The sequence below is a fragment of the Tamandua tetradactyla genome, chromosome 14, assembly GCF_023851605.1.
Source record: "Tamandua tetradactyla isolate mTamTet1 chromosome 14, mTamTet1.pri, whole genome shotgun sequence".
NCBI classification, from domain to species: domain Eukaryota; kingdom Metazoa; phylum Chordata; class Mammalia; order Pilosa; family Myrmecophagidae; genus Tamandua; species Tamandua tetradactyla.
Window position 1 is genome coordinate 51,523,743 of NC_135340.1, and position 17,545 is coordinate 51,541,287.

The window sequence follows — 17,545 nt, forward strand, 5'->3', positions numbered from 1 at the left end:
GAAGGCAATTCTTGGAACAGCATCCTCATTTACTCACCAATCTGTCACATTTTATGGAGAGACCCATGAGGATAACAGTCACAAAAAGCCTGTTTTTAGATAGCCTTGATAATTAATAATTAATTATTATTGAATGTTTACGTGCTTAGAAACTTGCCTCACTGTGAGGATGTTGTACTTTTGTCACCCATTTCCTGACAGTGTAAAAATTTCTAAAACATTGTTTACATTAAGGATCAGTAGAAATACAGCCCAACTGATTTATAGATCATTTTGGTTAAGGCAGTTAACTGTTTTGCCTTCTTTCTTGAAAGACACTGTAAGCAGAAGCTTCTGCTTGGCTGTAGTGGGTGGGTGGCACCCTCCTCATCACTCTGTCTTTGCTACTTCTCATGGGCACATAAAATGGGCTCTTTGCTCCAGAAGGTTGGAGCCCTTTAAACCAAACTCTTGCCTAGTTTATCCTTAAAAGTATTGTAAAGCATGATTAAGGAAGTGTATCAGTTCTATAATTTCTTTATAATAATATAGTAACTAGTATCATCATTGAAAGTTAATGAGCTTAAGTTTTTCCTAAGAAAGGAATAATTCCTTGAGAATCTTTTTTAGAACATTCTTTCTTTGAAGTGATACCTTGGATCATAGTCATTATTTTCATATTCTGACTTCATTACATCTGTAAGCTATTGTACTTCATAAATTATTGAAAAAAATGTGTTTAGAAATACAGTCTTTTACTGTACAACCCAATACCAAATCAGTGGTAGTGAAAGTCCAGAGTTGTTGATTTATAAATGGATATGAAATTAATTAATGGTATATTTATGCATATTGAAAATGTTTTGGTAAAAAAATGTCTTTGTTGAATACACACAAATTTATAAAAATTTGCTTAACAAATTTAAATGAGAGGAAACTATCAAACCCTTAAGTTTCAGAAATTCTTAAAGATTGTTTAAAAAGAGTTCCACATTCTAAGGAATTTGTCATTTAACAATACATCATGTTAATATTTTCACTATTTATACTGTGATGTCCAATACTTTCATGTCCCTAAGTATTTCTTTATTAGAAACAATGCTTTAATATCATCTTGATGTAATATTAACTTTTAAGATATTTTATTATAAACAAAGAAAATGTTTCTTCACAGGTGCTGATGGGAAGGGTGCCTGACAGGGGAGGAAGGCCGAATGAAATTGAACCTCCACCCCCTGAAATGCCCCCTTGGCAGAAGAGACAAGAAGGCAGTGGAAGGGGTGGTTGGGGTGGTGGTGGTGGTGGTAGAGGAGGTGGTGGGGGTGGACGGGGTGGCTGGGGAGGTGGAGGGGGCTGGGGAGGTGGGGGAGGCGGAGGAGGATGGGGAGGAGGAGGCGGTGGAGGTGGTGGTAGAGGAGGGGGTTTCCAAGGCAGGGGAGATTATGGTGGAAGAGGGGGCTATGGTGGAAGAGGAGGCTATGGTGGAAGAGGTTATGGAGATCCATATGGAGGAGGTGGCGGAGGTGGATATAGAAGATATTAAAAACTAGATAGCAGTGCTTACTTCTTGATAGCTACAGTAGTAGGCGTAGTATCTGAAATAACATTCTTAAGTATCATCTTTGAAGTAAACACCATTTTAGATTCCCTGATGATATCATTCTTGAATTGGGTTAATATGTTAGAGCATTGTTTTATACTACCATTTGATCTGTGAGATGAAGTAATTTTTTCCCATATTCTATGTACCTTGGGCATGTTTTGTCTTTTTAAAAAACAAAAAAAATTGAACAAAAATAATTTTTAAAAATATAAATATTTATTACCATCAAACTTGGAAAATGGAAAGTATTTTATTGTCATGATTGAATTTAGACTGTTGCCTGTATTTTATTCAGGTTTGAGATACATAAGTGACTCCACCTGTAAAGGAAAGGAATATAGACTGTTGCCTCATCCATATTCCCATGGGTGTGTTTTGTATTTGTTAAGTCTGTATTACAAAATAGGGAAAGGGACTGATAGTTGTGTTCTGTAGGGAGTTGTCTTGATTTATTTCTTTTATAACCAAAAAAGACGTGCCGATTTTACATGTTTTACATGAACCATCTTCCTGTAGACTGGTTTCTTCATCATTTGTGTCCTTAGTTTAAATATCTAAGTATTAGTAGGCAAGCTGGGCTGTTTCACAAAGCATTAAGGTAGCAGTTTCCTACTTCAGTAGGTCAGTGGTAGGGCTGAGGCATCCCATAGTAATTCTTTTTCACAGCTAGATTGAAAAACACAGGGTTAAGGAATGTCAACTCCTTAGGGATCAGGAGTTATGGATTCAAATTATAGCATTAGCCCAGGGATGCTGTAAAGGATTTATTTGTCCTCATTTGTCAAACAAGGAATGTGACTCCTGCCCCCTCAGGTTGTTCCTTAAATACCCAAGTACAATTGCACTTTGTTGAAAATGTATAAAGGGCCTATTTTGAGTAGTTGAGGAGCTGGGCCAAGTAATGTATTTTTCTCTTATGAAGAGTTAGAGAGTAAGAGTTGACCACACCAGTTTTTTCAGTCCCATTATAAATCAGTATCCCAATGCAGATATCTATCTGTGTGTAACAACTTTCTGTGACGTAGCCTATTCAACTTACAGAAATCTGTATTGTTAACAGAGGACAAATGGTATTTGGTATTTTCTTTGTTTTGTTTTATAGTAAACCTTGTGGTGAAATCTTAATGTTAAAACTTTAAAAGTGATATTGTATATACTGCACTCTTGGACATGTGTTTTACAAGCTAACCCTTCAAAAAAAATATGTTCAGGATAGGAAAACAATCTTTTTGGTTATTTATAAACTTTTTCGGCTTAGATTTTTTTTATGTGTTTATATTTAATGAAAAGACTTATAATTTCATATGTGATAGTTGAAGGAAAAAGACTTTCCATAATTAAGGAAACACCTTTATCAGTAGCTATAAACACAGAAAGAAAAAAAAATTTTCAAAAATGCAAATACAAAAGACTGCTGGAGCAAAATATTTTATGAGTTATTTAAAAGAAAAAATGACCATTTAAAATGCTTACATATCTGCTTCATTTCTTTTTGAGAGCATTAATTGTTGGTACAGAAAGGGGTTTACAACTATTTTCAACTTATCATTAAAGGTTTATGGTAAATATTAGCAGAAATACTATTTCATCAATTGCTGTAAGATTTCCTGTATATTCATAGGAGTGTTGGTTGGGTTATCCACTGCAGTCTCCATTAATCTTATCTAAGTCACTTAATCTTGGAATCATGTGGGAGCTGGAACCATTCTTATTTATAAATTTCTATAAATCTTATAGAACGAAAGCCTGAGAAATTGAGTTTCTAATCTTATTTTCTGTAAGAAGAGATTTTTATGATTATCTTGGTTCAGTAAAAATTTCTGTTGTAGCAGCCTGTGCTGAGCAATATCTAGGATAGAAATTAGGCAGATTTGGGATGTTAATGTGAAAGGGCATGAGGTGAAAATGTTTTATAAATTGGGTGCAATACAAATGTAGAGTATGATGAATGGCTCTTCACTGCTTCCTAAAATCTATCACCTGTTTCTGTTCCTCCTTTTCATTCTTTTTTGCCTTATTCTGTTTCTTTTTTTTTTTTTCCTGTTACCTTATCTTCTTTCCTTTTTCCTTCTCCCTGGCTTTATCTAGCCTTTGGCACCTAATGGCACCTGTAGACATGACCAGACTGGGGTCTCTGGATTACAGAAGTAACTGACCTCTCATCTGGATCATAGAAAGAATATATGTCCCATCCACACATAATTCAAAACGCTGTTACACATAAGCTCTTATCAGAAGATGGGAAACAGGTATTTTCTTTGAACCTATTTCGTATGTCCTGCTGATTAGGAAAATCCTGTTTCACTAAACAGGAAAATTATTTATAAAAGAACATTTAATTAGCATTATTTGTGACAAAGAAGGTATGATAAACTGAAAAAGATTTGTGGCCAGAGAATTTTCTGAGCAGTGATGCCACCTCTATCTAGGCAAGGAACACAAAAAGTGATCTTTGGTATGGAAATTAGGGTGGTGGTGGTGGGAGACAGTTTAATTTCTCCTCAGGACCCAGTTGTCAGTGTAGCTTCATTATTTTGTATTAGTTACTGGTATAGAAATATTTTGTATGTAGTATTATGATTTATCAAAATGATAAATATACCTATATCCAAATGTACCAGAATACAGTCTGCAGTGGAATTTGATTGGAATTGTTTTTTCTTCTTCATTGGTCTGGTTAAACATAACTTGGCTGAGGATGAAGGGAAATCATGGCTATCTGTAATTACTCTGTCATCATCATTACCACAAATGAATCACTGGTCTGTACCCTAGTTTTAAACATCCTTTTCTTTCTTCGTCCACAGTTCTTCTTTCTTTTATAGTTTGCTTTGATAGGCAAAAGCCACAGAGAAATGACAACCTCAAATTTGTCTCCTTTAATTTTTTTTTCTTATCTTCATTGCCTTCTATGTTTTACACAATCACAATCATGAAGATTTAATGTTAAGCTTTAATATCTCCTTTAATGTTTGCAAAATTAATATTGGGGATTGCTTTAAGTCATTATACAAATAAGATGGGAAGAAACTATTTCTGTACTATTATTTATTCATGTTGTAAAAAAAAATTAGAAGAATTTGAACTAAAGTAGTTACTTCGGCTTTTCCTTCCAAGAAAACTCAGTTTGATTAATAGAATAGGGGGTGGCCTCGGCTATGGATTACAAAAATTCAGGCGAAGCTTCTACACAGTTATAAAGCAGAAAAAAAACAAGACATTGTAGGGATCCTAATTTTTTTTATCATATAAATATTACACAAAGAAAACTTACATTAAGTATAAAAAATACTTTACAATATTTACATTTGTTTTTTTTCTTGAAGTTATTATATATTATACATTTTTAGACAGTAATTCACAAATGGTCAGGAGAAAGGCAAGTCAATTACAAAAGAAAATGAGAAGTGACACTGCTGTTAATAAAACAAAATTATCTTTAAATATTTACCTGCCCAAACATTTATAAGACCCCAAAATTTGCATCCTAACCTTGATAAAGCAAAAACTTGTTTTAGATTATTTTTTAGATTCCACTAAACCATGTAGCTCAGTGCAAATAATACTAATTTTACACACTATATGTCTAGTCCACACTGAACTGTAAAAACCTATGATGAATTTACTGCCTCCTGTGCATTTAATTGATAAATTCTGTTAGGCTTGAGAACGTCTGTGCTAATTTGAATAATCAAGGACAGCCTGAGTTTTTCTGTTTCTAGAGATTACAGATTATTTATATAAAAACTAATTTGGGGTCTATATTTTGGATGTAAGGTAAAAAGAATGAAAAATTATAATTGGATTAAGCTTCTATATTTAAAGAAATTTAGCTGAACTCTCTTTAGCCTATGTCATAGGAAAAGAGTAATAGTGACAAATTATGAACTTTAAAGTTTGCCATAAAGTCATGTTTGTTCTTTCTTGCTCTATTGTGATAGTAAATAAGAAATGCCAAAGCTTTTCAGTTTTCCACATAAAGTGAATAGCAAGATGCAGTAGATTTGAACCAACCTGATTTGGGGATTTCTGAGTATGGATTTAGACATGGGTAAATATGTATGTAAAGAAATTCTTTAAAATTTAATGGAATACTTGAAAGTCATACTTGGGTCTAAAAGCAGTTTTATATCATTAAAACTTACTATGATATACTGTCCAAGGAGGTAGATAAATGGGCACTGATTTTTCACCAGAAGAAATGTCTTAAATGTCTGAATTCTTAAGTAAGCCACACTATATATATAATTTGTACTGATTAAGACTTAGTGCTATTGGCTTTAGATTTGTAATTTTTAATTGGTAAGATTATATCCTTGGGAGTTCATCAACTTGTGTAATGACTTTCAAGTCAGCCCGGTATCGAGCTTTTCAAGTATGAAGAAAGTGATAAGATGAATTTTTAGAGAAATGAGAAGAGGCTGACAAAGGAGTCTGAATAGTTGTAAGACAACTAGATGAACCCATTTATATTAACCTTGATTAATAGAAGACTTAATAGGACTAGTCACTTGTAATTTTGCCAGACAATACAATTTACATTGTAAACAATATCTTCATCTTATAACGAACTGAACTTTATGTTTATAAATTTATGTAAATGACTAAAAGTTGTTCAACCCAGTTCCACATTTTAAGGAGGAAACAAAATTCCAAGCCACATGCATGTCTGATGGTCTATACATATTATATACATATGTACACCCTGTCAGCTATTATTGAAGCTACTAATCCAGTTAGCTTATTTCTAAGTAGTATGAATAGTAAAGACAGTTTAAGCACAAATTCACTTCAAAAAGAGAACTTTAAAAATAGTTTACTTCAAAAAAAGATAAGGATGGACCATAAAGAATTAAATACTCTTCACAAACTATTTTTAAAAAGCCATAAATTCCTAATTCTATATTGTAGAATATATAATGACAAACATTATGTTTGTATTATGTTTAATCTAGCTAATCAGCCAGTCATGCATGAGATGGTAGTAACCATTAATAGTCATTTATATGTTTCCTTATGTTATGATGATTGTAAGAGTAAAACTATGAGTTGACCTCAATTGGATAATGTCATGTTGCTTCATAGGCCCCTAAAAATTTGGCTACATCTCTAGAAGTTTGCTTGTAGGTAGATGTCCTCATTTATGTAAGAATATAGTGGAGAAAGGAGGGAAAAGAGGGTAATTGATTAGATTTGAGGTAGTAAAATAGGGGCCAGATTCACAAAGAATACTGGGATATAGAGGAAGTAAATCTACTTTTGGAATATGGGTATTTTCCCATAATAAACAAGCTTTGACTGGATGGAACAAAATAAATTCCATGAAAACAGGGAAGGAAGCAAATTCATTTTCCTAATTTTAAGGAAGACGCATCCTGGCAGGGCATATAAGGAGACGCTTCCTTGTTGGTAAATTGTATTATGTTTCCAGAACTCTTTTAGTATAAGTCTTCCTCACCCCCCAAAAAGCTTATGTTATGAATGGCAATTTGATTCAATTAACGGAAAAACAATGTAAAACTGCACATTAGGAATCTTTTAGGTTAAAAAGTGTAACTGGCTTTTCCTTTTTAAAGTACCTGTTTTTAAATGGATCAATGTAAGTCTCCCCAGAGCTTTGTGAATGTCAGTCTTTAGGAAACAAGAACTCCAATATACTCTTCAACAGATTGTGTTTCTTGAGTTTCTGGGCTAAGAACAATCACCCTGCTCTATCTGAGACAAGACATGATTACTTCTTTGAAGCTGAAGAGACTCTATTTTCTTCTGTGCATATTTCAGTTGGATCTTTAGAGCATCGTTATCTGCTTTCAGGGTATTTATTTCCTAAAGGGAAAGAGAAATGATGTATATTACTAAAGCAGGAATTAGAAGCAAATCAGTTACGTTATCAGGAGTACCATGCTTGATTGGCTGCTTCTGTTCTCTGTGGGTGAGAATTTAAAATTATTTTCAAGACAGCTACTTTGCCCTGAATAGAAAATAACAAAGTTAAATATCAAATGAGCATATGCAAACAGCAATTTAGTCTTTGTTATAATATCAAAGATATGCGTAGTTAACTGGCAGAATTAACCATTCCCAGACAATAGGTAGATAATGACAAGACCTTTGATTGTTGTATGGCATATCGAAACTAACTTGGCAGAAACAGTCTGGTCATGTCTGTGCTGTGAAAAGCAGTAACTCAGAATATGTGTGAGATCTTCCAGTTCTCACGATCTAGTTTTTTGTTTGTTTGTTTGTTTTTGCATGGGCAGGCTCCGGGAATCGAACCCGGGTCTCCAGCATGGCACAATCTAGTTTTTTTATTGTTGTTTTTCCAAATAGTTGAAAACTAATGTTCTCTCGATGACAATTTTACACCCCACCCCCTGCCTTACAGTATATTCTTCTTTTGACTTTAAATCTAGTGTTCTTAACCATAATACTATATTGGCTGTCCCAAAACATTACTTATGGCAATGTCTGGGTAATTTGAGATACATTCTGTTTTTTCTCAACCTGAATCACTCAGATTGCTGTTGGTGAGCTACTATATAATACCAAACACTATGTGCCAAGTTTTGTGCAATATGACAATAGAGTATCTTAGTCCTCATAACAACCTGCAAAAGCATATCATGCTAGTTTTATAGAAGCAGAAAATGAGATTGCCATATAATACCAGACAGGATTTAAACCCACATATATCTGAACCAAAGGCTTGCTTTTTTTCTTTTCTCATGCTGGTTCATGTATACACATGTGATGTTAAAATAATCTGTTTTATATATAGCATATCATTTAAAATATTGATTTACTTTGATTAGTTGTTGTAGATGGGACTGGTTACAGTCCCATCTACAATTACAGACAGATAAGTCAGTACACAGGGAATTTACTTAATGGGGAAGGGGGACTCATTTCTTTAAAACTTACATAGTAAACATTCTCATTCTTGGGTCCCCTTACCAGGATAAAAGTAAAAAGAAGCGACTGAGAAGATGGTCAGAGGACTTATGGGTCTGGTATAATTGGGCAGGGATTTTAGGCCTAACATTTGAAATCTCTATTCTACCCACTTTTTGCAATGATAAGTCATTGTTGCCTACTACACTGAACCTTCTCATAGGAATGTAAAATGTCAAGATTTGAAAGCAAATCTCAGATAGCATGAACTCCAAGTCCTATCTTTTACAAATGACCAAATAGGTTGAAAAGTTCCTAGGAGTGGAGAAATAGGCCTTTGTCTCCAAAACCAACATTCTTTCTATTCTTTCAAGTTCACTTTTCAAGGTTTCTTTCATTGTTCTTGAAAGTTACTTTGGGCAGTTTCCTTCCTTAAAAGGTTTTTGTGTAACTCACATTTTTCCACCTTGATTGACTATTTTCTTAAAACATTTCTTTAAAATGCTCTGAGCAACAGAGTACCTTTCATCCAGAAAATCTGTTGTTCTTTTTTTTAATTATTATTTTTTCCTAATACTAACTTCTTTGTTCAAATCAGGAGCTTCATATACATGATTTAACTCAACTCATTCAATACCTGGAGTCTGACAGGGAAGGTACAGTGCCTTGGACAATACAAGGAATCCAGAGCCCTTGAACAGTTTCTCTATGTAGAAAGTAGTATTGTTCCTGTAACGATGAAAAAACTATAAGATTGTTTGATGAATCCTAACCAGGTAGATGTTGATTTTGCGGTTTGCTGATCATTCTCCAAAAATAGTACAAGCCTTGATGTTTGGAAAAACGGCTGACTAAGGAATTCCTCCCTTATAATAGTGTGAATTATATTGCTGAAACTAATGAATCCTTGCTTCTCTGTCTTTAAAATGGCTTATCTACAGTTAGTAAAAAACTACAGTCCTAGCACGGGTCTATTTCAGCAAGTCTTCACCATAAACTTAATACTCTGTTTTAAACACAAAGTATATAATAATTGACTCTGCGTAATTGATCTTTGGACACCTTCCTTCTGTCCCTAATTAAAGATTCTTCTACTCCCATCTCTCCTTCTCTCCTCTCTCTCCCTTTCACCCTTCCCTCTGTGACCCCTTCTCTCAAAACATATCCCAGACTCCTGTTTTCCTTTTCTTGGTAAATGTAATTTTGTCTTTCAGGTGTTTCCATGAGATGGCTTATAATTAAGATATCGTGCGCCTAACCCCAAAAAAGCAGTTGCAGGTGCCACAATTGCCACTATTTTATAGATTATATCCAACTAACTGTACATTTACTTGCTACTGTTGATTTACTGTTCAATATGTACAGAAGATAAGCACATTCCCTGATGTTAGAAAATATTTCCCTTATTTATATTGAGGAAGCTTTTCTCGTGGTTAGCTACAATACATCCCTCCCCCCCAGTTTTTTTATTTTTTTAATTTTGGTAGCACTAAGCTCACCTACTTTCTTTTAGAAAGATGCCCAGACCAATATGAAAGCCCTGAACAGTTTAACAAAGAAAGGCCTTTAGACTAGGAAGATTTAAGTAAGTTCGTTTTAATTCTGTCTAGACAAGAGGTCCACTGTCAGCAGTAAAGCTGGCCATTAGATACTTCGGTTTTTCTCAGTGAGCCTACAGTGAACAGAGCTTGGGCATTGGCAACAACACTCTGAGATGGTGTTAGGGAAACTCTATGTCCTGTTCTACTGATGTAATGTGAACCAGGTCCTGTACTGATGTTTCGGTGATAAAATTGGATGGTTTGTTTCTTTTTTTTCCTTTTCTTTTTTCTTTAGCCTAATAATCAACCTGGTCTGAATCTTAGTTCACATGCAGTATCGTGGCTTAACCCCACTTCTCTTCCCCTCAGCTTTCAACTTCTTATATTAAATTTGAACAAGACCTTTCTTCCTGCCTCCTGAATAGAATCTGACAAAAGGAAAAGAAGGTACCTGCTCTAGTTCTTGATAAGTTGGGAGTCTGAGGTGACGGAGCTCCTCTTTTGATTTTATCAGGGATTCTTTATTCTCCCACTTGACAAAAGCACGCTTTCTAACCAAGACTGGGCTGGGGCATGGAGATGTGGGACTGGGAAGCAAGTAGAGCGTGTCCTGGCCTGTCTTCCTTGGGGAAGATAGCACAAAGGGACCAGAAGGGCCCTCACTGCCAATCCAAGACGGCGGTTCAGTCTGGGTAGCCTTGTGGGCAACAGTCCTCTTCAGCCGGACAGAAATCTTCTGTGAGGACACTCCCATCAACATGATGGTCCGATCCTTATTCTCCTCACTGTGTTCTACAGCCTCTCCATTAGGGAATGTAAATGGTCCTTCATCAGGTCCTGTAGAAAGATACATAGCACATTAGTATTCTAGCCTAGAAAAGCAGAGATACAAGATTGACATATTAGTCTCAACTGATACCTTCCTTATCGCTACAGGAGTTCATAGGCCCAAAGTAGACCCATTTTCTGACACTTGATTTAGAGGGTGAGTGGGAACTGAAATCCAGGGCCTTTCCTGAAGGCCAAGCCACAGCACCTGATCAAGCTACATCTACCCTGATAAAGGGCATGTGTTGCACAAAGGTGGCCTGGAGGATTCTTATTTCTGTAGAAAAGTTAGAACTCCTGCTCATGCTGTAAAATTTCATGATTTAAAGAAAGCAGTGTCAAAATACAGGTAAAAATGCTCCATAAATACTTTCTGTGGATCCTGGGGATTTGAGAGCTCTCAGCATTCAAAGTCTTGATTCTGATGTGGTACCCTTCAGCTAGCTGGTAAAAACTCTGAGAGACCCCATTTGTACAACGGACACAGCTTAACAGAAAATTTCAGTAACCACGTGGAAAAGTAAAATCATTAGAAGAAAACAAATGGTCTGGCCTATTGTCAAAATGAACTTTCTTTTTGATCCTAATTACAAGTCACATGGCTTCTAAAAACACATAAAATTGGGGCTAACATAATAAAGATTGGATTTTGTGCCTGGAGACCTACCTGTTTTTTTAGGAAGCCAAGGTGGGTATGGTTTTGGGGAGAGCAGGGCCTGGTACAGTGCTGTGAAGCCCTGCCCTCCTACCAAGCCCCCCACAGTGTTCATGTCACTCGCTGTTTTAATAGCTCCTCATTTCATAATCCAGAGAGTCAAGATTGTTCTACCTGGCATTCAAGGATCTTGAGATTAGTTCCTATTCATTTTTCCAACTCATCTCTTACCTAAACCCTCACTTCTGCCACACCACCCTTAACCACCATCTCAATAGCACTGAAGCTTTTCTGCCCATGAGTTTTTGCTCCCATTGCCCATCCTATCTGGAATGCTCACCCTGCTGACCACCCTCACCCCCCACCCCTCTCCCCATGACTTAATCCAAATTCTACCTTTTCTTCCAGACTCAGCTGAAATTCCACCTTCTCCAGGAAGTCCTTCCCAGTAGCCCCAGTGCAGTGATCGCTCTACACTGTATTTCTGCCATTTGCAATTGCTGCAAACTATTTGGTTCTCACCACAAACTATTTTTTGCATTACAAATCTGTACCATGCTTTATATTATTTTTTTCCCCAAACAAAAGCTACTCCATGAAGAGAAACAAATCCTTTCTTCTACTTCTTTGTACTTTAGACCTGGAGAATTGCAAATATTCTTATTTTAAAATCACTTTCTTATTCCATTATTTTGACATGAGTGAATTTGCCGATTTATCTCCTAATTGTTGAATTTTAGGGCTTAGTCCTATGGTTTCCCTCATATGATTTGTAATTTTAATCTGCAAACTCATCTTGAGTGGAAGTTTTTCTCCGTACCCCCCCCCCCCCCCCGCACTCACCTTCTGTCTCAAAAAATTTAAGTTACCTCTTTGTGTCCCCTTAGGATCCCCTGTATGGGACCTGATCTTATGTTGATGGCTTGGGCTCCTCTCCTAGGGGAGAACTGAGGTTCTGGTCTAGAATCAGGAACAGAATTCTGGTTCTAGTCACTTTTCATGCTTATTTTTGGTTTCTGTTACCCTGCAAAATGGAATTCTCAACTATCTGCCTGCTTCTTGACCCGGAGCCCAACAGGTGAGTGGTTCAGCTTCCACTCAAAACTTGGGTGTTTTAGTACACTTATGAGTTACAGAGATCCTAATTTTGTTTCTAAAGGCAGCTATATCTTTTAATTATATGTATGCTATTTATATATCATTTGCTACATAACATATATGTTATAAACACATATATATGCACATACATACACATATCCATACATATTCTCCCATCATTGTTTGGGGTTTGAGCTGGGGATGGAGGAGTATAGTTAAGTATTAACTTGTATCACTTTTTTTTTTGCCAGAAATCAGCACCTGTGCTTGGTTGGTATAGGTGCTCAATAAATATCTGATTTCTTTGCCGACCACGCCCTCTGTTATTAAGCATTCCTCAGTCTGGGACATAGGCAGGGACTGAAATCTAGAATTGTGGGAGGGGTCAGCTCTGGCCTAGCAATTGAGATCAAGTTTAAATGAAATTCATGCATTAATAATGAGATAATCTATTCTTTCCCACACTTTACCCTTCTCCCTTAACTTTCTGTGATGAATGTTCCCAGTGCCTACTTACCGTGGAACAGATCTTTGACTCCCACTGAGCAAAGTGTGGGCGTTGGTCCCACAGAGGTGGTGTTCTCTGTAGGAACTGCTGGGTTCTTGGCTCGCTTCTTGCACTCAAACACAACCAAGTCTTTGCATTGTTTGTGGCAATTCATTCCACAGTCTGTGGAGAAGACACTCTGGTCAGAAAGACACTCACTTTCTCTTATCCAGAGTCTCAAAACCAAATCCATGCAGTGCTCTCTTGTCACACATACCTGTCCTATCTTTTGGAACTAGGACACCTAACATCCCTAATAAATCTGGCATTCTTCTCAATAATCTTGGTCTCAATCTTGTGGAGCCCTTATCAGTGAGATTCAGAAGCAGCATCCTGTTACCTTCGAAGAAGAAGTCAGTGCCGTGGTCATCTGGCACATACTGCCTACTCTAAGGACATATGAAAGGTTGCAGCTAATAGGTCTTGTTTGTGGCTGCAGTAAAGGTCTCTCTCCTTGACTCCTGAATTTTCTAGTCACAAGGAAGGATAATTATGTCTTGAGGAATCTTCAGGAGAGAAGCTGACAAGAGCCTTTGGTAATTATTTACCTTCATTTTCTCCCTTTCATTGGGAATTCACCCTTTCAAGATTAAAAGAGAGCAAAATCTCCTACCACCCACCCCCATTTCCAGGGTAACCAAGGTTGAGAGAGAGGGTCTTGTAAGAGCAAGTTGCATAAATGGTCACCCAAACATATTCCTCTCTTCTGTGGTGGCAATTACTCTGAGGGGTATTCTAGGAGACCCAGATTGGGCATGAGGCTATGAGCTCTGCCAAGAAGTTGAGGACTGAATGGGCAACTATTACAGGTAATAAATGTTTTAGAGGCGAACCCCAAAGACCAGAGAAATAAAGCAGTCAACAGAGCTGAGTCTTACCTTTACATCGATATCCTTGTTTGATGACTCCCCAAAGCTATGAGACAAACCACAGGTAGTTAGAATGCTTCCTACGTCATTTGTCTAATTGGGGAAAGCCTGCATATTGACACCCATTATTTTCTCTCATTTTATCCTCCACTTCAAGTGTTAGGGAAACTCATATGTCTTGTCCCTCCTGACCTTAAATTGAAAACAGGAAGTTTATCCTGGCCAAAGTCAAATGTTCTTAAGAAGCTCACTAGAATAGATGTATGGCCCAGGTTTTCTCCAGACCTGAAATGGACAGATCATAAGACAAACAGGCTCCTTAGGATTCCAAACTGAGGAACAAGTCCTGGGGTCAGGAACCTGCATTTAGAAGGAAACTACTGGTCGGGATGGGGGAAAAGGGGGGCAGAGTCCAGATGACTTCTTAAAGGTAGTTTCTTTTGAAAGGAATAGGCTCTCTCTTTTTTTTTTATTTGGAACAGTAAATGAATAAAATACTATAAAATTATATCCCCAGTTAAATATTTCTTCACCGTTTCTCGCAGGCCTCATGCACCAAACAGGAAAAAACAAACCATGAGGAAGTGGGAAATGATAAATGCAAGTAAAAGCCACGCACTTGAGGAGGTGTTTATTCTATGTGTTTGTTTAGGCCCTAAACTGGATGAGTTGATAAAAGTGATGAGTTCTACACCTCATTTAAACTGTCCCAAACCCCTCCCCAATGTCAATACTGAAACATTCTAAGAAACTTACAAATCCAGCGCAGTTGTCACAGAAAGTGGGTTTCAAGTAGGTGGTCTCTTGGAAGTTGTGAGGAAAGCCCAGACCCAGCTTAGAGTAGATTGAGCTGGCCCTCATGAAGTAGGCAGTGATCTCGTCCCTACTGATGAGGCCCTCCCTGCCAGCAAATGACAGAGGCAAGGATTTGAGTGAAAGATAGGGGTAGAAAGGGTGTCTTTAGCCTTAGACAATCTTTCTTTTTAGAGTTGAACAATTTCCCTAAATACCTCCTGCAGTGATAATACAGTATATTTTTACCTGGTAATGACTCCCATGGGCCCTCCTCTTAATAAGGATGTATGGGTGGCATGTAATAAGTAAGTGAGATGGCATGACTAATTTTCAGCAGAGTTGTTTTTTGGCTAAACTAAGCTTTCCTAAATTTCCCCAATATCTAAAAGACTGGAAAAAGAACTGATGTAAAATGCGTGTATAGGGAGGGAAATGCCTCATGTTGTAGCTTCTGACTTTAGAGAGTACATGACTGGAACTCATCAACCATATACTGGGTTTCTTACAGAGAACGAAGAAAAAACTTATGTAATCTTGAGAAAAGTAAATACACAAAGTGTTAATAAACACTAGCTTCCCCAGAACAGTAAGGACAAAGCAAGAAGGAAGATTGAAAATTTTTCTTATTTATAGTTGATTTTTCCTAAGGTGGCAGATATATGAAACACTCAATTCTGAGGTACTTTTAAAGCATCCATATTTCATGGTCTAATTGTGATCTAACCCAAAGGCAGAAGCATTCACTTAATTGCTTTCTTAGCCTTAAAGTTCATTAAGAGATTACAGTAGCATCACATCCAAGTTTATAAATTAACCTAGGGACATACCCATCAACCTGCTCTCACCCAACTTGGGCTCATAACCACATATTGTTATACATAAACCCTCACCTGTCTTTGTCCATTACACAGAAGGAAAATGGAAAACTCGCAGCAATCTTTTCAAACTCTTCCTGAGAAATGTATCCATCCTGGTCATGATCATAGTTCTTGAAAACAGACTGTGAAAAAAGGAGTTTTCTTTGGTGATTCTCAAAGAGAAACCAATGATATCTCCCTTCAGCCAAATGACAAAGGGACGGGGGTGGATAGATAAAAGTCTCTTATTGGCCTGAATGAGAGGAGTAAGGGAACATGTTCTTAAGCCAAGGCAAAGTTGAAGCGGGTCATATCCCAGGCCTTTGCTGGTACCAGCATCTGGAAGGTGGCCATGGGCTTTCAGTTCCATAAGCGATTGATTATGCCAGCACCTCTAGCTACTGCATGCTCCTAGTTTACTGCATAGAGAAATAATGCTCTCCCTCTGCTCTGCCCCATCTTTTCTTCTCAGCTCAGGGTGTACCTTCTCTGAACAGTCCAGCTAGAAGAGTTCTCTCCTCTTAATCCTGTACTAATTGTTCTGTTACTTGCTGCTTCTTAGTTTTCAAGTGCTACACTAGAGGGCAAAAATGGCTCACAAGAATAAATGCAGAGGCATGGAAGTGTATACCTCTTTCTTAGAATGTAGCACAGTCTTCTGAGTCAAGCAGTGCCAAAATTATCAGTTTTAGATTCTTATTATCCTTACTTTTATACAAAGCTTTCCTGATACCTCTCTGTCCCCAAATCAACCAACAAGCTTTAAACACAGGCTCTCCTGCTAGGTCTTCAAAATGAGAAATGCGTCACTCATAGGAGATCATATGTGTTGGCAAAATAACTTCAGAACTGTTTTGATTCCACAATGTGAGAAATAAATGGTTCCCTCTAATAATATACAAATGGGCTTCAGGTTTCTTATTGTTTTCCCACCACTGTGTTCTCCTTCCCACTCTCTCCACAAATAAAACTAAACCAGGCACTGCCTTGGTTTTGTTTGCTTTTGTACTTACATCCACCATCCTCTGGACATGTTTGCTTATGGTCTTTGGATCAGGTTTGGGAGATACTCCAGAAGCCCAGTCCACTACTACAGGTGGCTTTGAAGGTGTTAGAGGCTAAAATGAAATATTCAAGAAATCCCCATGACTATAATGCAATATTATAACCTAAACTCTCCTTTCCTGTTATCTAATGGTTGCATCCATGGATAAGCAAGGAACAGAAAGCCCATACCTGATTGAAATCTGTAATAATACTCTTGGGCAATACATGTATTGATCTTTACAATTTAAAAAGGACACTTTACATATATTTTCTCTCTCTCTATCTATATATAGATAGATAGAGAGAGAGATTTTTGAGATTTTTAAATTACATATATATATAAAAAATTTACAAATCTCAGTTTGCCCGAGTTTCCTTTCCCATTAAACTTAATCAGAGCTAACAACAAAGAATAAAGTGGGATCACTTAAATTTCAGTTTTTGCTCATTTTTTTAGTAGAGATGTGGTCAGGAAGGAAAATAGCTAGAAAAGAAAACATGAGAAACTAATCTGAGGACTGTATAAGCTGAGATAGAATCCATTCCTAAATATTTCAAACTTGGCCCAAATTATAGTCTTTGCCAAAAAGAGGACTGGGATGTATTCTTCCCATTAAAATGTCCTCTTGTAAAGCCTGAAAATGGAACCTACTACATTTTTTCAGTGAGCATCTTTTACTATGATAGGAATCTACAACTTAATCTTTCTGTACAAAGACCATGAGATTTAGCTACCTAGACAGGTAAGGTGAATTTCTTATGTGTCAGCAACTCTTCCCTTGCTTTTGGCTTGGGAAGCCTTCCAGGACACTGGGGACTATACTTCAGAAGGAAG

General features: G+C 36.9%; 2 protein-coding genes across 3 annotated transcripts in view; one reads left to right on the forward strand and one right to left on the reverse strand.

The window, feature by feature from the left end:
* Positions 1–16,992, forward strand: part of FAM98B (family with sequence similarity 98 member B) — a 51,320-nt gene extending 34,328 nt beyond the window's left edge. Inside the window, exon 8 of the mRNA XM_077127421.1 lies at positions 1,154–16,992. Coding sequence (XP_076983536.1) covers positions 1,154–1,522 — 369 coding nt within the window. The 3' untranslated portion in view covers positions 1,523–16,992. The remainder of the gene's footprint in view (positions 1–1,153) is intronic.
* The window catches only part of RASGRP1 (RAS guanyl releasing protein 1), a 79,175-nt gene continuing 66,158 nt past the window's right edge, over positions 4,529–17,545 (reverse strand). Inside the window, exons 11-17 of one of the 2 annotated variants that reach the window (XM_077127419.1) lie at positions 16,677–16,781; positions 15,697–15,806; positions 14,768–14,912; positions 14,021–14,057; positions 13,113–13,265; positions 10,466–10,851; positions 4,529–7,408 (exon numbers count right to left, since the gene is read on the reverse strand). In XM_077127419.1, the coding sequence (XP_076983534.1) occupies positions 7,274–7,408; positions 10,466–10,851; positions 13,113–13,265; positions 14,021–14,057; positions 14,768–14,912; positions 15,697–15,806; positions 16,677–16,781 (1,071 nt within the window). In that variant the 3' untranslated portion in view covers positions 4,529–7,273. The remainder of the gene's footprint in view (positions 7,409–10,465; positions 10,852–13,112; positions 13,266–14,020; positions 14,058–14,767; positions 14,913–15,696; positions 15,807–16,676; positions 16,782–17,545) is intronic. The other variant, XM_077127420.1, reaches the window with a different exon arrangement.